We start from the raw sequence: 24,028 nt of genomic DNA, 5'->3' as shown, positions 1-24,028 counted from the left end.
TCAGGTTTGAAATAATCTGCAAGGAGAGTGATGACATCTTTACATCTTTAATCTGATTTCCCCCCCAAAGTTGTTCAAGGAAGGTCAAAGATGCAGGCATTGGCTGCTTCTCAGCCCTTGGAGAGCAGTGTGAAAAAGACTAAGGCTTAATGCCCTGGAAGAATATTGAGACCCACGTTAAATTATAGTAGGAAAATTTGTTAAAAGCAGCTGGATTTCTCAAACACAGCTGGATTTTCAGCCTTCCATTCATCAGGGATGGCAAGACGTGCCACTTTGTGGCATTTCTCAGTCTCCTGTGCTTCTAATTTAGAGGAGTTGGGGGGTGGGGGGGAAGAGAAAAGGAGGAGGTGAGGGAGGAGTGTAGCAAATATTTCTTTAAATCTGTTGGCTCCTTGAGAAAGAAGACAGCTCTGGAAAATGCTTACAAGCTTTCAGCAGACTGAACCCACGTGTCTCTCATGCTTTCTTGCCTCTGATTCCTTCCTCTTAATTACTGAAGGGAGCCGCCTGTGACTTCACACCACTTCCACTTTCCTGAAGAGTCAATGCGTTCTTAAGAAGTTTTAACCTACTTCCTCCCTCGCTCCTTTGTTAATACTTTACTATCTTTAACATTGACAGTTAATCCGTTTACCCTATTCTCTCATGATGAAAGTTTGTGGATTTTCAGTGGTTCTACAGTTTCTGCTGAGCACATTTACTTGTTCATTAACTGTGAACTTGTTTTCTTCTACCTGTCCAGATGTTTATAGGTGCTGGGCATTACATGGAAAACAAGACTGATAAGGTCCCTGGCCTCTTGGGACCACAATTCTGGTGGCGATTCCAGATACTAATGTGTACTATGAAGAAAATAATGCAGCCTGATGGGATAGCGATTGCTGGGGGAGAGGCTACTTCCTAAAGTGTGGGCTGGAAAAGCCTTCCTGTGATGACCTTTGAACTAAGACTTGAATGCTGAGAAGGAGCTGGAGAAGGTCTGGCTAGAAGGCATTCCACGTGGGGGAGAAGAAAAGTGTAGATTCCCGAGGAGCAGGACGTCTCTGTGGCTGGAGCACAGGAGCAGAGTGAGACGGGCGAGAGTCATTGGGCCGGAAGAAGGGCTGGCTAGCTGTGGTAAGGATTCGAGTTTTATTTTATGTATAACAGGAAATCATTGAACAGTTTCTTTTAGCAGGGAGATCATAGGGTTTCAAAAGGATCCTCCGTCTAATACCTGACGTTATGACTGGCGAGGGGTGAGAATTGCAGGAGTGGAAGTAAGGAGAGCACTTAGAAAACTTCTGCATTTGTCCGTGTAGGGAACGTGGGTAGCTTGGATTAGGACTGGAGTAGTGTGGATGTGATGGGAGTATGTTTTGGGGGTAAACATCTAGGTGTTAGTTGACAACCTAAAGGATAAGAGGAAGTTGGAGAGAATAATAATAATAGTAGTAGTAGTAATAAATAACAGCTACCATTTCTATTGCATTTAGGACGCTTCTAGGTGCTTTACACATGTTAACTACTTTCATCTTCATAATAATAGTGCCCATAGATAGGTATTATTATCATCACTGTTTTATAGGTGAGAAAACTGAGGCACAAAGAGGTTAGGTGACTGACCAAAGGTCACCCAGATGGTAAGCGGCAGAGTGGGGACACAAACTCAAGCATCTGATTCTAGAGGAGCGTGCCCTTCTTCCAGTGTCCTAGGATCAAGTATCAACATGTAAGTGCAGTGGAGGGACACAGAGGACCTTGATGGGCCAATTGATACGATTTTAAAAACTTTTTTGACAGTGAGCAGAGGTTATGGGGTTAAAAAAAAAAAAGGCAAAAGATCAGTCCCTGCCTTTAAAGATACAGTTCCCTCTTATGTGCGTTTACTTATGTTTTTTCCCAGGGCACAAAAATGGGCCCTTCGTGCATGGCATAATAGGTATAATAAATATTCATAATTTAAAGATGTTGCTTTGTTTTGCAGACACCCAAACCACGGTATTTGCTTTTCAGGCCACTGCCAGACATCCGGGGGGCTCAATTTCTTGCCGCCGTTTTGGAGAGCTTGCTGGTTAGGTGCTGCCTTTGGAGCTATGGCCGAGGTATGGGGGGAAGGGGGGGGAGTCAGCCCTCTACATGTCTCTTTTCCATGCATTGTGGCTGCCATGCAGCAGGGGGCGCTGCAGTAGTGTTCATCGCGGTCCCGGGAGCCACTCGTCCAGCCAGAAAGGGGCCAAGCCGGGAGGAGATGTGGCAGGCAGCCCACGGTCCTCTTTGGTCTTGCAACTTTAGTACCCAGAGCTCGTTCTACACAGACCATTCTTCTACACCATATTTCATCAGGTTGGACGCCTTCCATCCAGTCCTGCATCCGGGCGGAAAGGAAAGGGCATTAGCTTCCCGCCTTCCTAGGTGTAAGGGTAGCGCTGTACTCGGTTGTACAGGCGTCTCTTCTCCGTGTTCTTGGGGTCAGCCTGACAGTTACCTTGAAACCACGAAAAGCTCCCGCTGCTGCGGGGTATGAATGTGTGTGCGCTAGTCTTTCTTTCCTCTTCGGGGGTCCTTTCTTTTTAACCTGACTGCGGGAATATTTCCCTCCCCACACGTCTCTCCATTGACATTCGGAACAACGGTCGGCTCGGAGCTGAAATTTCTCCCTCCTAAGACACCCCTCAAGCTCTCCAACGCCCCCCCCCCCACCCCCCGCACCGTTTCGGTTCACACACAGTGAGGGTGTGTGACAGGTCGCGTGTGTGTTTGTGGCAACCAAGTCCGCAGCACTCGCCAAACCTGTTCTTCCTCTCCCGGTGCCCAGAAGTCTCTCCAGCTGACCGGACCTACGCCTGGCAGCGCTTGGCACACGATCCAGTCGGTGCTAGGCGCCGCCAGGCAAGAGCGGGGCGAGCGACTGCGTCCTCCTCGGTCTCGTTCCTCCTCTAGCTGCCCCGCCCAGGGCGCACTCCAGCTACCTCTTTGGGCTGTCTTCCAGCCGTCGCCCCTGGATTCCCTGGGCTTCCCAGAGTGAAATCGAAGGTGAAAGAAACAAGGGGAGGGCGGGAGGTAGGGAGGAGGAGCCTCCGGCCGGGGGGGAGTGTGGGAGGAGCCTTCAGCCCAGGGGGTAGCGTGGGCGGAACCTTAGGGGCGGATCTGGGTGGAGAAAGGGGCTGGGCAAACCCGGTGGAGGGTTGGCCACGCAGGCGCGGGGGGCAGCTCCGAGAACCCCACGCGGGAGCTTCTGGAGTCTCCAGCCACCGCTTCTCACTTCATTGGAGAAGGGACTGGGGCCGGGAGGGGAGCTAATAAAGAGTGAATGAGCTGCAGCCGCTGTGGCGGCCGGAGACTGCCCGAGCGGCACCGGAGCGGTGCGACCGGGAGGCGGCGAGGGGAGGCGGTTCGCCTTGTCCCTCCCACCCGCCCTTCTCTCTCTCTCTTCCTCCAGCTGGTCTCAGAGCCCGGCTCGGTCCGGTCCCTCTGTCCCCACCCCGCACTCTTCCACCTCCTCCGAGTCCCACTCCTCACCTAGGGCGCCCTGCACTGCCATGGGTTAGGGTGGGGGTGCGAGCCGCGCGAAGGACTAGCCCTGTGCATCCGCCGGGGGGCGCGGAGCCCGAACGCCGCTCGCCGCTCGTCGGCGCAGGGCATGGGGAGCGCGGTGTGAGCCCGCACCCAGGGAGGACGCAGGAGCTGCGGAGACGGGCGCCAGGAGGAGGAGGAGAACGGTGGATTGGAAGGACCCGAGGGAGGAAGGGAGGGTGGGGAAGCGAGGGAAAAGTGAAGCTGGGAGGAGAAGGCGGCGGAAGGTGGGGATTGATGCTTCTGTTTTTTGTTGCCGCTGTTGCCCTCGCGCTGGTAGCCGAGCCGGAGGGAAGGCGGTGGAGAGATGATTGCAGAGTTGGTGAGCAGCGCTCTAGGGCTCGCTTTGTATCTCAACACACTGAGTGCGGATTTCTGCTACGATGACAGGTAAGGGGGTGAGAGGAAGGGGTGGCGGGCTGCTTGGGGACTCCGCGGTAGCTCTGAAGCTTCCTGCTTTAAGGTTCGAAGTGCGTCTTGGGGGGACTGGTCCAGCACCTGAAGGTTTAGGAGACGCGTAAACATCAACACCTAAAGCAAACGCCGGGGACGCGGGCGCACTGGGCGGGCTGAGGGAGTTTGGGTTCCTAGTTTGCAGCAGGTTCCTCTCCCTTGCTTCTAGGCTGTTGGCAGACGCTTAAGTTTCTTAGCGGAAATCACAGCAATTTGGGAAACTCTTTAATGAACGTATTAAAAAATAATCTTAGGTATTCCATGGTGCAACAAAAGCACATTGAGCGATTTTATGTCTGGACTGGAAGGAAGCTGCTCCCCGTCCCCTAATCTTCCCTGTAATGTTTCCTTCTATTGATGGGACACTTTTATTTCCTGAGGTTAAAACACACGTTTGACAGTTGCCAAAATAGTGGAGAAATCGCATTCTATTTCAACTTTCCCTTTTGACCCATGGTGTACTTTACTTTGAGCCAGGATAATGCTGCTGTTCATCTCTTCCGCTCCCCCGCCTCCCTCACCGATCGATGGAGTAGCACTTTATAAAAGCCTGGGTTTTCGTTTCTGTTTGGGAGTTTTACTTTAGACGTTAGCGATTCTTTTGTGCTAATTGGGGAAGAAGACGCCCCTAGAGACTGAAGTTGTCTTCTGCGTTTGGGTTAGTTTGGGTGGCTAATGAGACCTGAACTGTGTTGTCAAAGAAACTGCATCGATTTCTGGGAAATGTCACAGTTGTGCTCGTGTCTCTACCTATTTTTTAAACGTTGTTAGTGTTTAGAAACTGATGAAAAGCTCTAATAGCCATTAGGGAAAATTGCAATTTGTGCCTTTCCGGTGACTTAATCTGATTACAATTAAAACAGATGCATAATTAAAATATATTAGGGAGAACATCACGCCTGGCTAAACTTATTAACCGTCCTGGGGTGTTTCATGCTCCATTGAAGTTAAACCATCCAAAAAGTGAGCACAGATTTACTTTGACAGCTTTTCAGCAGCCTCTCTGGGTTATGGAAAGTGAATGGATCCTCAGGGTCAGGGCGAGGCAGTGAGTGAACTTAAGTGAAGTGGTTGATAGTGAGGGGAGAGGAAGGCAGAATTTTCTCCCGGTGGTGCTTAGCCATATTCTGTATCCTCTCGTGTGCCCACTCTCCAGCTAAAAGCATGTTCATGGATGTATGCCTCCAGTCAGCGAATCTTGGTTCACACCCACATGTCTGTTATGAAATCCCCTGATAATAGGTACAAGAACATCCAGCAAACCCTTCTTAATGCATTTTATGTAGTGTCTATCAGAGACTGGTTGATAGGAAGCCACTGTTACACATAAACTTTTCCTCAACTTTCAAGCAGTGTACACATTTCAGCAGTTTTGCTACGTGCTTCGAGAAGTAAATGGTCTGTGTGTAAGAGTGAGGTGAGCTGCTTCTGTACCCTCCAATTTTGTGTTACTCTGCACCTGCTATTTCTAGAATATTGGCAGGAAAAGCTCTTGCTTCCAAAGTTGGGTGACTTTTCACTAAAGCGAGCTCAGGGAAGAATCTGGGCAGTTACTGGCACTGTTGGGGACAGTTTGAAGAGTAAGCATTTAAACCAATGATTTAGGACTTATATAAAAAAGCAACTTACTGTCATACTGTAACTATTGTAGAACCTTGTGCTAAATCAAGCAAATAGCATGGTGTGGCTATTCTTTATTGCTGTCCAGTTCTTTCAAAAGTACATGTCAGAAGAAACTATCCTAATAAAGATTAAGGCTGGAACTAAACTACATTTGCATGTACATTTCTCTGTAGACTTAATGCTTACTTTGTGTTCTTTAATGATCAGTCAGAAGTGTTAGTGTTGTAACTCGGCAGAATGGTGTGAGTGTGATGATAAATTAGTTGTGCTTTGATAGTTGGCAATTGTTATAAGTTCTTTACCTACTATAGATTGAATGGAGCGTCAAAATTCCTGAGTTATACCTAGCTGCATAGATGAATTTAATGTGATGATTTGCCCGTATCATCTAATTGATAGCATGCGCAATGTGTGACATATAGACAACATATACCATTATGATGTTGAAGACCTGTAAATATACATTATACTTAGTTACAATTTGAAAAGTGTATTTTACTCTAATTTTCTTGGTAGCAGAACTGCATATGCAATCACGTACTCTTGAGAGTATGAGATCTTATAAGTGCCACACTTGGTTTTTATGAATCCTAGAAATTATGAAATATGTATTAATAGGAGCATGGCACATATTTGGTGTCTGCATACCATGTGCCAAGGTTTCTGTCTCACAGCTCTAACTCGCTTGTGTGAGAAGCAGGGAAAAAAGCTGGGGAGTCAAGTGGACACTGTAGGATGATGATAATGTGTTTATTTCCACCACTCCATTTCACACTACAAAGACTCAAGTGTAAAACTTTGTTTGAACTGCATCTGTGGCTTCTGCCGCAACACTGCCCACTCCCCTTCACCCCACCCCCCAACCCCCACCCCCGCCCACCCTAGGAACTTTTGTGAAATATGGTTCTGCAAGGAGAGGGCAGTGCTGGGAGTGAAAGGGCAGTTCAAGGAAGGGAGGTGGCTCTTACGCTCGACTTGCTTAACTAAAGCAAGGCTCTGCATTTTAGCTGAAGAACCTGGCATTTACTGTAGGAGGGCTTTCTATTGCTTCAGCCTAAACATTATTGCTGTGGTACTTCTCCAAGTTATCATTTCTTTTAAATGTAGTGCTCAGGTTTACTTTATAAACTATATATGTAATTATATTCAGTGTTTGATGTAGCTTGGTTGAGATTAAGTGGTAATCTGAAACCTTCTTCTAGCAAAATCAACTTCCCAATGGTAAAATTGAATATTTTACAAGTGTTTCTGTGCTAAATGTAAGACTATGGCTCTGACGTGATGAAACAAACAGTAGAAGAGTAGAATTCATCATATCTGATGAAAAAGCATATACAGTTTCAGCTTCCTCCCCTCTCCCCTTGCCTTCAATCTAGTAAAGACTGTACTGAATCTTAAATTGTGGTTAGAGTAAAATTGGAATTATAAATATGCAGTCTTTGCCAAAGCTGAAGTCATGCTGCATGTGACTTTGTGAAGGACTGTCTCCCTTTCTGGAGAAATTTGATGTTAGGTCAGTGGGAAAAACTTGCTGACCCCGAATTCTCTGCTCTCTTCCATATTTGTCGAGGATAACATTGCATCACTTTCCCTGCATCCTCTTTAGAAGTCCTGCTATGTTTTGCATGAAGATAGCACTAAAAGAAGAGTCAGTTTACTTCAAAGCAACAAAAGTAAACTATAACTGCTGTTTCATAGTGTGATTTCATTTGGCACATATCATCTAATTGACGGCAGGCCCTTTGTGATAGATAAGTAAGGACATAATGCACCGAATACATCTTTTTAGTCTCATGTGAGTAAAATAATGCATTAGTTTAAAAAAAAAAGGCAATTTGAGTTTTTGAAAGTGGGAAATGCGTTTGTGGCTGCTTTGAAATTTTTTTTCCTTATTGCCCATTCTGCAACTGTTAAACTCACCCATGATCATTAACCTTACCTTTAGGTGCCTTAGTTATTGGTGTGCAGTAATTTTGTGAAATTTGGAGAAGCAACTCCACAGCAGGAATTTCTACTCTTGAAATCAAACTTATTCCAAACTTTCAGTAGCACATCCCTGGTTTAGTTATTCATTTAGGTGTAAATGTAAATCTCAGTTTTGTAGAAACACTTCTTAAGGGTTTTTTTTTTTTTCTTAATGTTATAAAGAGTTTGGTTAACAGTATTTAAAATGAAGGAATAGAGGATTTAAGGTGTATTGACAAGCTTTTTAGAAAAACCTTTTTTTTTTTTTCCCTGAAAATATTCAACTGTACTTTCTACTTGGTCTTTTAGTGTTATTATCATTTTGGTTTTTGACCTGGTATAAGAATAGCTTGTGAAATGATCAGTTCCTCTAACGTCTCTCTGAAAAGTTCTCTCTAATAAACTTGCCTTGGACCAATCTGGGTTTGTTATCTTAAAATTATAGTATGTTCAACCACTGAAGGCATGTCTGGTATTTAGTAAAAGCATGTTTAGAAAGAATTACTATAAAATCAAAGTAAATAAGGGAGAAGTTTGCTTTGTGTCCAAGGTTGTCTCTTCAGGTCTTTATTAGAAGAAGGTAACGTGTACAAGAGTGTTATTTTACTCTCATTTCCTTCCCCGTTGATAATGTACTAAAAGAAAGGCCAGTGGGTACAGTTCATAGTTTATGAAATATTTTACGTGACATTTTATTTTCTAGCTAAGTTTTGATTGTTTAATCAAATCTATGTGGAAAAGGTTCATTTTGCTGTTTGAATAAGTACATCTCTTAACAGTAAATTAAAATTAAAATTCGGTGAAGCAGGTATGGACCACTTTTCCTTACCTCCATCGAGCTTGTCACATGGGGTTTATCCTAGCAAATGACCCAGATACAAGCACTGAACGGACATGTGCAAATGCCGTAGGGGAAATTGCTTGCCAGCCATCTGTCTCTTAGTTTTTCTCATTTATAAATACACTGTATTTGGGAGAGGGGCTGCATTTATTGCACATTATTAGTTTACATCATCTCATCATCTGCACTTAGTTTTTCAGAGCTAACGTGTCCCTACAGTAACACTGAATTCCCTGCTGCTATAATTCTGAAATAGCTACAACCTTTTGGATTCCATGTTAACGGCTCTTAACATGAGTTAAGAGCCGTTTGTCTTCCTGATCTCTTTGTTGCTGTTCAGTGCGCTAAAAGCACTTGTTTAAAATGCCCTTGATGGTGCAGCTGTTTATCATAGGCGAAGGGTATGTTTCCTCTAAAACAGGCACCTTCATAATATTAGGAAAGGACAAAGTTTACCCTTAAGGCACTCCAATAAATCTGTGGCTGACAAACCTACTTTCTTATAACTTCATTATTCTCACCCAACATGCTTTCAACACAGTAACATTCATCTCTTAAATTTTTTGGTCCTCTCTCAGAAGCTAAGTCTTACATGAGCTTTGGGTCCTTCCTTTAACGGCTTCACAAAAGTGACAAGTGTGGCAGCCTTGATGGAAAGGACAAGTGGGTTGCTGAATGTAACAACCTTCCCTCTATGAATAGCTGTCCTCATTAAGAGCCTAGCTGAAAAAAGTGGAGAGGCCTATCACCAGGAACTACCTCCTGTTTTTCATGGGATGAAAAAGGCATAATACTTTGAATCATTACAGGTGTAATTATGCACAATGCTAGATGATTTCTTTGAAGATTTGATTTGTATGTGTTTTTGAGGAATAAAGGACTACATTCATTAATTCACTAATTATGAACACCACTAGACATGGGCTTCCCTTATATACGGTGCCTAATACAAACAGCAGCTCTTCCCCGTTGTCAGTAAGCGTCCCTGTCCGTCCTTTCCTACCTGTACTTTACCAGGTACTATATAGTGTTTGAATCTGGGAATCTGATGATAGACATAAAAAAATGCTGATAGCTTGTCCTTTAGCAGAATTTCACTTGCATTGACTCATGTTTGTTTTGATTGATACTCATATTTTTAAACTTTTATTGGGATTCTGTTGGCTTCTTTCCCAGAGCATCTCTGCTGAGGATCCATGGTTGGTGGTTTGAATTGGACTTTTTCTTGATCTGGTGCTCATTGGTACTTCATTCATATCTGTGGAAGCTTTAGAATACCTTTCCCAAATGGCTCCTTCCTAATTGTTCAGGTCAGTTGTTTTCCTTGGAGGTCTGCAGGGGCTGAACCCTTTGAGTTAACTAGATTTGCCTTGACTGGTCATAGGGATTGAAGACTTTTGCCTCAGAGATTATTTTGGTTGTATTTTCTAGGCAGTTAATTCCAACAAGATGCAGCACTATCAAATTTCTATTGATCCCTTTTCCTCCACTCTGACAGTTTAGTTTTTCAGTTACATTTGTCAGTTTCTCTGGTACTCAAGGTTTCTTAGAATAAAAGTTATAGATGTTCGTTTCAGTCTTTTAGAAACTTTTGGGAATTACAATTTTGGGTTCAACCGTGAGCTTTTTTCTTTACAGGTAAGTAGGAAAGAATTGAGTAAGCCTATCTATTCAGGAGAAATTTGAAGAAGGCGGGAACACTGAAATGATTTGCTTTCAAGATTCTACATTAAAAGTTTCTGTTGTGTTTTGAAAGTAATTTATTTTATTTAAGGGCACTTCATAAGATACAGTTAATTTGAGTAACTAGAAATGATTGTTTTAAAGATGAGATGGAGAGAGATTTTGACTTGCTGATGTCTAAAAAATTAATTTGGAAAAGAGATTAGAATTCAAAACCCTAACTCCACCTTTAGATTCCATTTTATCATGGAAATAAGTGAAATTATATGTACATTTACTTATTCCAAGACTATAAACATGCCGCGTTGCTTGAGGGCAGTGCTACTGTATCTGTTTTAAAAGTACCTTAGTACATGGCAGAGGAGATGCTGTTTGCTTGTGATAAACTGGTGTAAGCTTTCGTTTCTTGATTTCTTTGCGGCGGCATTTTGTGATATCAGGGTGAGGCAGGGTCTGAAGCGTGGCACAGCATATAGTTATTGTCAAGGAGACTGACTAAATTACATGATTTCTCAAGTGAAACACACATCAGTGCCCTTGGAATAGCAGCTATGTGGTAGGTACTGTGTCCAAATAAAATGTGTCTTTCCCTTTGTCTTTGATGACTACTCTTTATTTCTGTGGAATTTATTATAATAAATGTGTGATTATTCCTCAGGAGCATCAAGTTAAAAAAAAAAAGTACGAGTTCACTATAGTCTTACGATTATGGTTTAACTAGGAAACAGTTGTATATTGTCATTACAGAGCCGTTTGGGAAAAGGGGGGGTAAGGCTGGCAGCGGTGTTGTTCCCCTGGGGACCATTCTCATTGTTTTATAAACTATCTTTTGTGTGTCTCTGCCCTCCTAGCTTCAGGTTTTTAAAGGTATTATAAATACTGAGACTGCTGCTTTGGGTTGTAAAAGATGTCTTAAGGTAGAATACTTGGGTCCGAATAGTTTGTCAGGTGTACTTTCAGAATAGGATGTTTCTCTCCTCCTCCAAATGATTAACTACAGGACTGCTCTGCCAAAGAAACTGAAAAGAGCTCATTTTGACAAAGCAAGCTTCTAATGGCAAATTTTCCAACTACAAGTTTGTGGAAGAAAAGTTCTCCGATGATGAAGAAGTTTAATCAGGCAAAAAGACAATTTTATTTGCAGAAATAGGCCCTTTAGTGGGAGACAATTACTTCTAACTGATGTGAAAAACTAGTATACCTGAAAGCATTTGGTAAACCTTATTTAAAATAGGAAGGATTTTCTCGTTATTCTATTGAAAGAAAAAAACAACGGAGCTGAGTTTATGTTAAAGAAATAAGGTTTTACAATTTAACCCACTCTTATAGGGATATATAGTGACTTAACCAAAGAAAATGAATTTGAGATTTGAACAAAAATCTATTATAAAGACACCAGAGTCCAGCCTGAAATTACCAACTATAGTTTGCCACAGATATCTAGTCTTCTATTTAAAATATCCTATTTAAGTGATCTCTTTTGGTTTCCTCCACCTCTATATTTTTAAGAGTCTTTGTATTGTTTCTTTTAGAAACAGTGGTGTTTTTGGCTTTCGTTCCATGTTGAACAGAAAATAAAATTTCACTGTTTTAAAACCTCTTGTATGTCATTAACATAAAGTAAACCATTTCTGTGAGAGAGTATTTAGTAGCTACTTTTAAATTCAGGCCTGATATGATACTGAGGATGCCGGTGGTAGGCCAGGGGGCTTTAGACCTGGTCCTCTCTCATAACCCCGCACCTCCACACCCTACCTTCGTCCTTTGATATGGATGATTACCTTTTAGAAAATCTTTTAAAATGCAGTTCAAATTCTCAGTTTCTTTGAACCAGATGGATATTTTGGTACCTCTCCTAAAAGGACATTTTTGAGCTGGGCCTCTTGTTGGATCTCTTTCCATCTATGTATATGTATATATATTTCTAGACCAGCACTTCCCAAACTTCAATCTACCTGCACATCACCCGGGCTTGTTAAAATGCAGATTCTGCCTGGAGTGGGTCTAAGAGTCTGCATTTCTGTCATTCCCAGGTGTGATAGATGCGGCTGGTTCATGCAACGTACACATCAGTTCAGTGTGTTTTACAGATATTCGGAAAAGACTGCCTAAATTCCTGTATTAAAAAAGATTTAGGATAATCTTTTATATCTCAAAAACGTATGAGTTTAGCCATTTTATGTAATCTCTCTGTTTTGTTTTATATTTGTTCAATCATACATCTTTAAATTGATCTTAAGAGTTTAAGATATTGTGTACATTTTGAAAAGGTAGAGAGCCTGCTAAAATCTAGGAGATGCTCTCTATTGAAATATCTGTCACCAACTTGTATTACAATATCATCTTCTTTGTAGTTACTATGGAGACAGATGTTGGATTCTGAGTTTTACAAATAAACTGATAGGCGGTTGCCTTAGGCTTATGACTTGAATAGATGCTGATGCCTAAACTGAGTCTATAGTCAGTGCCTTGATGAGTTTGTACTTTTGTTGAACAATCCCTTGTAAGGAAACTTGGCTTACACTGAAGGAAGATTATAGACGTCAGGCAGGTGGCAAAATATAGGCATTAGGCAGCTGAGAGTAGGAAAGATAAAGATTTATTAATGACATTCAGGCACTGGGCGATGCTACTGGGTAAAGGTATGTCAACATAGTATTAGAAATGCTTGGGCCCTTTGACTTTTTTAACCTGGTACACTATACCTCAGCCTTTGGGCACTTTGGTGGATTTCTGAATAGGTGAATACCACACATATGTGAAGTTTTACATTCCTACTTAGTAGAAATTTTTTTAAAGAACTTATTTTAAAATAAGTTATAATTATTTCTTTCTTTTTAAAACACTGTACTCTGTACTACAGGCAGTATTGTGAAAGAACACTGGGCTAAGATAAAAGAGGAGTCTTGGAAATAACACTTTATTAACTAGTACTTGAGCTACTAAGCCTCTAAAACTTGGTCTTGTAATTGGTCAGGAAGTGCAAATGATGATAACAACTGCCAACCACAGAGTGAGGACCAAATGGAATAGTCTGGTGAATGCTTTCTGTGTGTTTAAAAAGCCGCATGATGTTACAATCAGATGTAGATGGTGTTGGACCAGAGGATGAATGACTCAGTTATCCCCATACATTAGCATCTCACTGTCTTCTCCCCTGAGAACAGGACTGTGTTCTACTCCATGTCCTGGCTCACTTTTTCGCTCGGAGTCAGTGGTTGAGCTCCTTTTGTCTCAGCTTCTGTTGCCTCTGCCCCATCTCCGCTTCTCATCTCTGTCCACCCTTTTGGTCAGCTGTCCCTGGTCTCACCGTAGAAGCAGGTTTTGCTCTCCTGTATTTCTTTTCTGCTGCTTTCCCTTTGTTTCTGGTCTCTGTGCTTATTTTGAATAGATATTCTGGCCAATCTGAGCACTTCTTTCCTTCTGTAGGGTAAAAGGACCAATTGCAGTGCCTCGGGTGTGAATAATCTTTGGTACTCTGGTTCTGCTTGGCAGGGTATATTGTTACTGGGTACTCGTGATCTCTGTCTTCAATGAAACCCCTTTTCTTTTGGGAGTATGTTCAGATTTAGAGCAGTTCTGGCAGTCCAGTGATTAGGAAAGATAGACGTCAGATAAGCTGAAGTTTTCTTGCATTGAAGTGTTTGTGTTAATCAGTGGTGTACTGAAAATCAGTAGCAAGTGTGCTTAGCACATGTACTAGATGGTGACATCTAATATCTAAACCTGGTGATACATTTTTGTAACTAATTAGAAAATGTATTTTTTCTTTTAATCCTTTCCAAGCAACAAGGTGGCAAAAAGTAAAAAGACCACAAGAGTTTTGGAACCAGATAAATTAGGGATCTAATCCCAGAACTGTTACTTGCTAATTGTGTAATTTTGATTGTGTTACTAAAACTCTTCTAGCCTCTGTTCCTGTTCTATAGAATGAGGATAGTAATACCTAGAGTTCTTGGGAGAATTTAATAAGTTTTATAAAATGCCTGGTACGGTGGTGTCTGGGATACTTATTAAGTATTTCTCTTGATCAAGAAATTATTCATTAACTTTATAGCTGATATTTTAAAATCATTATATAATAACATCTAAAAATATTGTAGAGCACTTAGGGAATTTTCTTTAAAGCCAATATTCAAAATTTAAACTTATTTCCAATAATATTTAACTTGGTATTGCAGATAGATTTAGTGTCACTGAAAAGTTCGGTGAAGTATTTTAAATAATTACTAATTTAAAATTTTAATTTTCATCTTGGGTTATAGGTTTGAAGAAATGATGTTGAAATTTAACCATTATATATACACATATGCATGCATACACACACACAAATTTTGCCAATAAAATGTTTGTGGTATATACTTGATTAACTGTATAACTGAATCACTTTGCTGTATACCTGAAACTAGCACAACATTGTAAGTCAACTACACTCCAATAAAATTAAAACATAAAAAAATTAATTGAACAACCAATTTAAAAAAAAGTACATGCGAAAACCAGAACTCAGATATCTCCCATCTTCTTCACTTCAAGTGACTTTCTTCTTTAGATTAGATAATACTTACTGTGTGTAGGAGCGTAGGCAAAATTATGATTTCTTAGTATCTTATAAGAATTGTTTCACTCTCTGATATGTAGCTTAGATTTTTAAGGAAAATCATTGTTTAAGGACATATCTTAATATTGTTATTCCTTATTAATATTAATAAGAAAAATCTTAATGAAAATATGGAGTTGTTTTCAGTTATGTTGCAAAAGATAATGTTGAATAGAGAGTTAGCCCAAATCCCAGGAATACTTTTTATATATCTTTTGTTTTACAGTGAGTAAATTGGATAGAAAAGCTCTGTTCTTTGAAGCCTTTTCTGGGAAGCTTTTTACTCTCTAACTTGCTCTCTTACCAGGACCTACAACTCACATTAGTTTATTTACAGGTAGTTCTGCATTTAAGAATATTGATCTCTTTCTTGATTAAAACAGATCTTTTACATGTTTACTTACCATTTGACACTAACATTTCTGGCTTTCTCCCCCACTCCCCCCTCCCAAAAAAAAAAAAAAAAAAAAAATACTTTCCCCCTCAAAGTCCAAGTAAGCTTAGCATGTTGAAGGTTTACTGTATTGATAACACGGTTTCCTCTTTAAAGTCAGAGTGAGGCTCTAGTGATCCTCCAGGGTCCTTCCAGCTTAAAGCAGGTCACAGTTATAGGGTTTAGGGTTTGGGCTCATTCGCCTATGAAATATATATGAAATTGGCCATTTGGAGGCAATGGATAATGTTTTCAGTAAGTAGGGATCTGATGTTTTACAGTGAAAATGAAAATGAGGCATTAATACAACAAACCATATCGACCAAACGTGTTTTTACCTCAGCCGTGGTCATCATTTTCTTCCTCACGTGTTACCTTCTTATTGGTTGGAATCTTTGTTACTCTGTTCCTATTGATAACTAAATTGTAACAGCAAGTGGCAAGCTCCTGAAAAGGAGAGCACTTTTGGTTCTTGTTGGATAGCAGCCTAGTTTTCTCTAGTGCACATCTGTTCCTTGAACATTTTTAGAATGTTCAGGTGAAAATTCACCCAGTGTTTTAGTAAACCAGATTCTGTTACTGATGGGTTAAAAAAAAAATCCGTCATACTGTTTTAATTTATTAAAGGGAAACGGCAAATGGTTTCTGTACTATGGCTCTCAACTCTCTGGGATTAATTTAAATGAGTACAAGAAACAATAATTCAGGACCTTATTAAACATGCCTCAGCAGTTGATTTTTAAGACTAAAGAAAAGACCAACAGCTGAATTTCTCCAGGGTGAGGAGTTGGATGGAAAGGAGGGGTTATCTACTATGAAGGAGAAGGTTAAGTTTGGCATCCCTATAAATGAACTTTGGTGAAACTGAGAGGAGTTGACTTGAAGAGTATTTTGCCCCTTTCTTGTTTATGATACAGTGCTTTCCTTTTATGGTATAGAGGAGGGATCATTATAGAGAAATTGGGATGACCTTTCTTCGTGTGGGGAGAACAGAGGCACTGCAGTGGAAGATGGGTCATTTTGATTGGTACCTCTGTGGATTGGAACCAGAGCAGCGACTGATTGACAGCTTCTTGAGGTTAAATCAAGACAGTTTGTTAGAATGGAAATCCTCTGAATTCAGCTGTATTTGTGGAAAGTAGGTCTTTGGTGTTTCAGAAAATTCTGTGGTAGATTTTGATTACATGCTGAATTTGGGGTGTGTGCTATAAAATAGCAGTTAGTTTGTACTTTTTTTAAAAGGCAGTTATCATAATAAATACCCAGATGTTCATCTTTGTGTACTTAGAATTTGCATTCTGAGAATTTATGATTTTGGGGAGAGGGTTGGGTTTATTTTTCAAACTAAAGCCTGAGAGAATTAGCAAATTTAATGTTAAATTGGACACTTTATTCGTATATGTAAACCTTGTAGATTTAAGGTAGACCATATATGCTATTTTAAAGTTAATATTGTTTTCAATACTAAGAATAATCTTGAGTTTAGATTTTCACTTTGATTTCTTTTTATGTCATCATTATTTATGAAAACTGGTTGAAAATGAAGATCAAAGATTTCCTGTAAAACCTAAGATGTGACAAGAACGTTATTTACTTTAAAGTTTTCTCTAAACCGGAATAAAAACTTAAACACAAACCAGAACTGAGCCAGAATGTTTTTTCTTGGAACATCACTGGGAATCTCTGTAAAAATAGAGTAAATGCTTTGCATGCAGCTTACCTACTGCATTTGAAGAAAATCTCTTGTGTATGTCTTCAGGCTATTTGTGTGTTCAGAAAGAGTTTACCAGAATCAACTGAAATTGGTAGAAAGTGGCCAAAGTAACACTGTAGCTATAACTTTATTGAAAACCAGAATGGTATTCTCTGTCATAATCTTGAGTAAATGGAAGCTAATGAGTGATTTCTTTTGTGAAATATTATCAGTTTTCCTCCACTTAAAGGAGATTAATTTTATTTTAAGGATTTCTTTTCCCAAGAAAAATCATATCAGTTCCTGCTAACTTCTGTCAGCATTGATTTTAGAAAAAAGGAGATGAATAGAAATTAAGAAAGCAGCAAAACTGGTAAAGAGATAATTTCCTTATACACATACCAACCAAAAGATTTAAGGATACTTAGTAATAACATTGTAAATTGTTTTGTGTATTCTGGTCACTTACCTCAGAGACCAGAAACAGCTGTTGTTACTAGACGTGATGGAGAGAAAGAAAAAGTAAGGGTATGTTTACCATTTAAGTAACCTGATTTCTGCAAATTACAGTATAAAAATATGATAATTCTATTCAAAGTTTGGGAGGAAGATTTGTTGTGGTTTATTTTAAATTCAGGAAATCCACTCAAATAGACATTCGCCTTTGATTTAAAAGTGTTAAGTCATTCTTATCTAGAAGTGTGTTATCTCCCAAGAAAGCATCAGTGTGGGATGCTTTCAGCTCCTGCCATTCCTGTGTTCCTTTAGCAAGCATTTGTAAATGCTTAGCTGTGTCAGGAACCATGTTTAATATGGGGGGCACTGACCCTGAAGAAGATGTAGTCCATAATTTCAAGGATCTTAGAGTCTGGTGGGGAGACCAAGGAAACAGACAGTTTCCCTAACAGGGAGACATGCTTATGATTGTGAGTACGTAAGAGGGGCACTTGACCCAGACTGGGAGGGAGGATGAGGGAGGTACTTGTGAGAACTGATTCCTGAAGAACAAATAAGAAATAGCTTATAAAATGAGGGAGAGGGAGGATTATTTGGGGGAAAAAATGTGCAGAAAGAGAAAGGCATGGTGTCCAAAGAGCAGGGCCTAAAGCTAGAGTAGAGGGAAAAGAGATGAATTGGCAAGGTAGGCGGGAGCCAGATCGCTGGGGGTCTCGTGTTCCCTGATGAAATTTGGAGAACTGTCTGAAGAAGGGTGAAATCCAAAGCAGAGAGACCAGAAAGGGGTCCATTATAGGATTGTATTGGAGGATTTGTATTCCTGTTCGTGATGAGGGCTAAAATAAGGTAGAAACAGAGGTGAAAAAAATTGGGGTGAAATAGAAAGGAAAAGGTGAAGAAAAGTTGATGTCACTTGGTGACAAGCTGAATGTGGAGGGTTGTAGGAGAGGGACTTTTCTCAGGTTTCTGTCTGGAGCAAGTGGGTGAAAAAGGAAGCAGACATGTAGATCAGTTTGGGGTGAAAGATGGTGGAGGGATGTGCTTATTTTCCTCAGTGAGTAAGAAGAAGCAGTGAGATGTCACAGCATGGAGATGCCGTGGGTGCTTTGGAGTTTGGCATGCCTGTACTGCTGCTTTGAATTGCTGCTAAAACATTGTCATCCGCCCTTTACTTTTGCTAGCATGTTTTATTTTGATAATAAGGTTTCAAGTGCCCAAAGCCCAGTTCAGAAAAGGTAGAACCTCTTGCTTGTCTGAACCTAAGAGCCCTGAGGAGGCCTGAAGACTTCATTTCTTTCTCCATCTCTTGGTCTGGCCATCTTGGTGGGCATTGTGGCCAGTGGCAACCTAAGATCTCTTCCCTAGCTCTCCCAGAATGCTCCAGAGGGGATCTTAGTTATCCTGACTTAGGTTACAAGCTCGTCCATGAAACGTACCTCTGGTCTGGCATTCGGAGTGAAGAGGAAGCAGGTTTGCCTAGCCCATGCCGTATGCAGTATAGGAAAGAGGGCGTTGATTAGAAGGAAGGAAAAGGGATTCTGCGAAGAGGGGGAGACCACAGATGTCCATGGAAACCATGATGTCCACTTCCGGTCTGTTCATACCCTTAACCATTTGCGTGCCAACTCGATCATAAATGCAATCTCAGAAGTCATGTGGCCTTACTTAGTTATGAGGTGGTCACACATATGAGGTAGAACGTTGATTCATACGTGTGTGTGTGTGTGTGTGTCTGTGTGTGTGTGTGTCTGTGTGTGTGTGTGTCTGTGTATTCTGGACTATCATCTAAATTGGGAGTAGGCACTACAGCCTGTGGGCCAGTGTCCCCTGTAGCCTGTTTTTTGAACAGCCACACCCATTTGTGGACTTGTCTCTGACTGCTTTCTCTCTACACTGGCAGAGTCGAGTAGTTCCAACAGGGACCTTGGGGCTCGCAAAGCCTGAAATATTTACTGTCTGGCCCTTAACCAAAAAGTTTGCCACCTCTGATCTAAATGGAAACACATACCTTTAAAACTCTTCCAGCAATGATCTTACTGGTCCCTGAGAGCAGGGGACGATCTTACTGGTCCCTGGGCCCTCTCAGGGGTTCCGTGACATTTGATGGGAAACACAGGTCTAAGATACACTTGTTAGGAGTTAAAACTCAAGGTCAGTCTTACAGATGTAAAATGTTACTGACTTCCCTTTCTCTTGGATGACACTATAGTGAGTCCTCACCGGTGATTTTTGATAGAACTTGGCAAACTGCGGCCTGTTTGTCTAGGATAGCAGTTAAGTGACTAGATGGCATGGATGCCACATGTCTGCAGTCGTTTGTGGGTTTTGTCCTAACTCGTCCCTGGATCCTGAGTGAGTTCGTGAGCAGTGGGTTTGCAGGCAACAATATGTCTTTGTGAGCTGGTGCCCCAGCCCCTGTGCAGCCTGGCAGTCCCATTGGGCCTCAAGGAAGCGCCCACTGCTTTCATCTCAGAGCGGCCGCCTAGGGAACGCTGCCGGAGCTGTTTGTGAACCTGGCTCCCCTGCCTCTGGAGCCGCAAGCCTGCCGTTTCCCGGCAGTTGTTGCCCAGCTGTCTGCTGCTTTGTTACATTGTTTCAGGCTTTGCTTCAACCTGCTCTCCAAGTGTTTTGCTTGACCTCCCCCCCGGGTCGGGTCTGGGCCTGGCTTTAGCTCAGCCCTAAGCAGCTGTTTGGTATTCTTCTGGTATCTAGTTCTCATGGGGTCGGCCCACTGGTACTGATTTTCTGTGATTGAGGTTTTGGCACCTACGAAGTGTCTGCGTCACTGCTTGGTTGTTGACAGCCTCGTCTTGATGCTTTTTCATTCTCTGGGCTCCCCAAGGGCACCCTTGATAAACTGTGTTCAGTAATGTGCTGGCTTTTTTCTTATTGGCAAGGAAAAAGGCCGTATGTTTCTGCTTTGAACTGGATTGCCATCTTACACGTTCTTTTAGAGTCTCCACTTGTCAAATGGTTGCGGTTTGGACGTGGTTGTCCTCAGGTAGAAAGATCGGTGTCAGGACCAGGGTTGCCTACTGCAGGATTACATCTGATTCTTGAACTTTTCAGGAGTCTTGTTAACTTGTGAGGCTAGAAGTGTAAGATTTAGAAAGCAGTCATACCTGGCTTTTCAAAATTTGTATCTCGAAGGTTGGTTTGCAAATTTAAAATAATAGATAGATTAATCCTTACTGAGTGGAAAATGCTGCCTTTGGTATTATTTTCAATAGTTAATTTGAAGAATAACTAATTATGTTTGCATGTGAAATGAACTTGGGAGGCCTGATAAGTAAGTAGAATACATTTTAGCCAGTAGCCACCTGTTCTGCTTAAAAACACCACCAAATAACCTGTTCATTTGATTTTCAATAAGGACCTCTTAAAAATTCTTAATTCCTAAGCCAGGTAGTAAACAGTTTCTGTGAAAGCAGACGTCTAGGTAGAATGGTTTTGACCTGGAGCTAGTGAAATCAATTAAAAAACATTAAGCTAGAAGGGACACATTAAATCAACCATATATTGTAATACTTGTTTAAAGGGTATCACAATATTCTGAGTTTGGGGAAAGTTCAATCCTAATGTTAAATTTTATGAGTAGCTATGTAATATATATGCATCTATACGCAATTCTCTACTTGCCATAAGCCAAAGAAGAAACAATCAATTTACAAATAGCACAGAGGCAGTAAATTTGTTGGCAGCAGTTCTAGGCCTGTTGTAATTCTGTAGTTTTTTTCAACATGCAAGTGGTGAATTGATGTTGCTCTGAGCCAAATATATGGTGATATGTGAACGTGTCCGAGCACTTACATTATGTAAGGCTTGGAGGTATTTAGATATCAGTGAAATACTTTATGGGAGTAATAGGAAAATGTGTACTGTTGAAATCATATCCATAAAATCAGTGTTTATATTGAAGTTACCCTCCCAACTCACATTTCAGATTTAAGGGTTTGGCTCGGTGCTGTGTGATCAATTGAGACACAGTTCCCAGCTGGCAGGGGTTCATGTCTGAATCTAGACATCTTATTGGCTCTGCTCTAATCACATTGATCATTTTGAGCTACATCAAGGAGAATGAGGCTTCCAACATGGGTACCCTGTTTTCTTCCACAAAGTTCAAAGTACATTACAGTCTCCCTCTTAGTTGTTCCTCTTTTGATCCGGCTGTCGTAGCTTGGGTTCTTTCTTCTTTTGCTTGGATCCTTGCTTTTGCCAGCATGCTTCTTTCTTTTCTAGGCAGCCCAGTATTTCCATCTCAAGTCATTTCCAGCTCGCCTATTGTGTACTTAACTCAAGATCTGAATGAATCATGATCATTATGAACATAATACCTGAATAATGCATTAAAAAGAGAAATATTTAGAAGTCTATTTAATTCTCCAGGGGAGTAAGAAATTGAGAAAATGGGCTAAGTATTTCTGTTAATAAAGGGAAGAAAAATCAAGTATGATGGCTCATTGACTAGTGGGAGTCCTTGAGTTTATTCCTCAATTTTTTACTCTCTGGCAGTGTTACAGGGGGCAAGTCAGTGACTTGTCTGAACCTGGGCTTGCTCATTTATGGAGAGGACAGTAATTCCTGATCTCATAGGGTTGTCATGAGCATGAAATCCAGTTCAGCTTCATACACTTTGATTTTCTGTCTAATCCGTCAGGTGCTCTGTTAGTGGAATGGCATGCAAATGGCGAAGCGTATGGATTCATGGAGGAAATGTCAGGTTTTTAGAACGATGGAAACTTCAAAACTGTTACTGCGGAGTTTTGCATGTGTCTTCAGCATGGATAATGGTAGATGAAAAACGTCAAGCTGCCCAGGTTGTTGATCAGGAGGGAGTAGGCAGGAGGAAGTAGTGTGACTTAACGTGGGGTTCAAAGATGGACTTATAGTAGTCTGAAGATGGAAACTAGGGTGAGGGCCATGGTGCTCTAGCTGTTAGCTTCAGATCTTCTGGGGCCATGAGTTCTTTTGAGAAGAAAGTAGGCTCTGATTTTGAGGGTTACGTGGAGAGTGGCATCATACTGGCAGTAAAGTTATAGAGAATGGTAAAGCTATGTGGGATATAAATAGTATTTTGAAAAACTCCATAAAGATATTTAGGCATGAAGTAGATTATTATATCTTTTATTTTTTTAAATTTTAAAAAATTTTTGGCTGTGTTGGGTTTTCGTTGCTGCGCATGGGCTTTCTCTAGTTGCGGTGGGTGGGGGCTACTCTTCCTTGTGGTGTGCAGTCTTCTCACTGCAGTGGCTTCTCGTGTTGTGGAGCATGGGCTCTACGTGCGTGGGCTTCAGTAGTTGTGGCAGGCAGGTTCAGTAGTTGTGGCTCACAGGCTGTAGAGGGCAGGCTCAGTAGTTGTGGCACATGGGCTTAATTGCTCCATGGCACGTGGGATCTTCATGGACCAGGATTGAACCCATGTCCCCTGCATTGGCAGGTGGATTCTTAAATGCTGCAGCACCAGGGAAGTCCCTATTATATCTTCTTAAAAATTAAATTATGTGCAAAATATCATAGTAAGTTCTTTACATATTTCATTGCAGTTCATCCTCTCAATCCAATAAGGCAGTTATTATAAACATGGAAACAGGCTCTGTGAGGTTAAGTAATTTGCCTGAGGTCACTGGCCATTAAATGATGAGTGAGATTTGAAACCACACATGTCTGTCTCTGAAGCTCAGGCTCCTGACCCCCTCTATGAAAGCGTCGGAATACACGAGAGTTCGGGAGATCTGAAATTGAATCCTGTTTTTTCCCACTAACTGTGTGAGATTGCACAATTTACTCAAAGAAGTCTTTACTTTTTATTACCCCATCTTGTTATTGCAGGGTACACAGAGATGCATTTGAGTGAATTCTGCTTTCAAAGCAGCTTTTTTTTTGTGTGTCGTGGATCCCTTTGTCCATCTGTTGAAACCTATGGACTTCTTCCTAAAAAATTGTATTACTTGCATAAATTAAACATATAGAAGCCCCCAAATTGAAATATATTCATCAAAATACTAAAATAGCAAGTTATCGTATAGTGAAATATATCCTTCTTTATTAATCTATTTAATAACAAAACCAGGTGGTAGATCCATTAACTGCCGAAGTGGTGATGAGGGTAAATGATCTTTTGAGAAATTTGCAACAATTGTACTGTGATAGAAAAGCATCTGTGATTCCTACTGGTGATGAAATCACTGCCATGGTTAGTTGCCTTTATTCAGAATTAAAGGCATTGCTAAGTTTCTTTACGACTAGTGAAAGCTAAGATGTACTTTTTTTTCCATCCAAGTTCATGGACTCCTTAAATTCTCTTTGTGCATTCCAAGATGAGAACAGGATAAGAAGACACTTATTAAGGTCCTGTGAGGAAACATTGCAGAAAAGAAGGATCATCAGCAGTATTGAGAGCTCTAAGATTTCTTGGGCTTTCATCTCTCTAAACCTGGAAGAGTTTGGCTGGAGTCAGTAGCTTGAAGCCTGGGAAGGGACGTGGAAATTCACAACCAGAATCCACCATCAACTTCCATTAAAACCCCTAAGCTTGGATATGGGGAGGGGGAAGGGTGAGCTGTGTCAAAGCGAGAGAGAGGCATGGACATATATACACTACCAAACGTAAGGTAGATAGCTAGTGGGAAGCAGCCACAGAGCACAGGGATATCAGCTCAGTGCTTTGTGACCGCCTGGAGGGGTGGGATAGGGAGGGTGGGAGGGAGGGAGACGCAAGAGGGA

At 41.3% G+C, this 24,028-nt stretch overlaps 1 protein-coding gene and 1 long non-coding RNA gene across 4 annotated transcripts in view; one reads left to right on the top strand and one right to left on the bottom strand.

Moving 5' to 3' along the window:
• Window positions 1-317: 317 nt before the first annotated feature.
• LOC117314128 (uncharacterized) lies at window positions 318-3,005 on the bottom strand. Its single transcript, XR_012324059.1, has 2 exons — window positions 2,776-3,005; window positions 318-2,350 (listed from the first exon to the last, which is right to left on the bottom strand). It is a non-coding gene; the product is annotated as an uncharacterized lncRNA (long non-coding RNA).
• A 196-nt stretch (window positions 3,006-3,201) lies between these two features.
• The window catches only part of TMTC2 (transmembrane O-mannosyltransferase targeting cadherins 2), a 658,994-nt gene continuing 638,167 nt past the window's right edge, over window positions 3,202-24,028 (top strand). The window contains exons 1-2 of one of the 3 annotated variants that reach the window (XM_073788371.1): window positions 3,203-3,704; window positions 3,839-3,948. In XM_073788371.1, coding sequence (XP_073644472.1) covers window positions 3,866-3,948 — 83 coding nt within the window. In that variant the 5' untranslated portion in view covers window positions 3,203-3,704; window positions 3,839-3,865. Of the gene's footprint in view, window positions 3,949-24,028 lie in introns of all 3 variants that reach the window. The other 2 variants (XR_012324274.1, XM_073788372.1) reach the window with 2 other exon arrangements.

The sequence above is a fragment of the Tursiops truncatus genome, chromosome 11, assembly GCF_011762595.2.
Source record: "Tursiops truncatus isolate mTurTru1 chromosome 11, mTurTru1.mat.Y, whole genome shotgun sequence".
Lineage (NCBI taxonomy): Eukaryota > Metazoa > Chordata > Mammalia > Artiodactyla > Delphinidae > Tursiops > Tursiops truncatus.
Note: the sequence above shows the minus strand (reverse complement) of the source record. Positions and strands in the feature narration are given on the sequence as shown.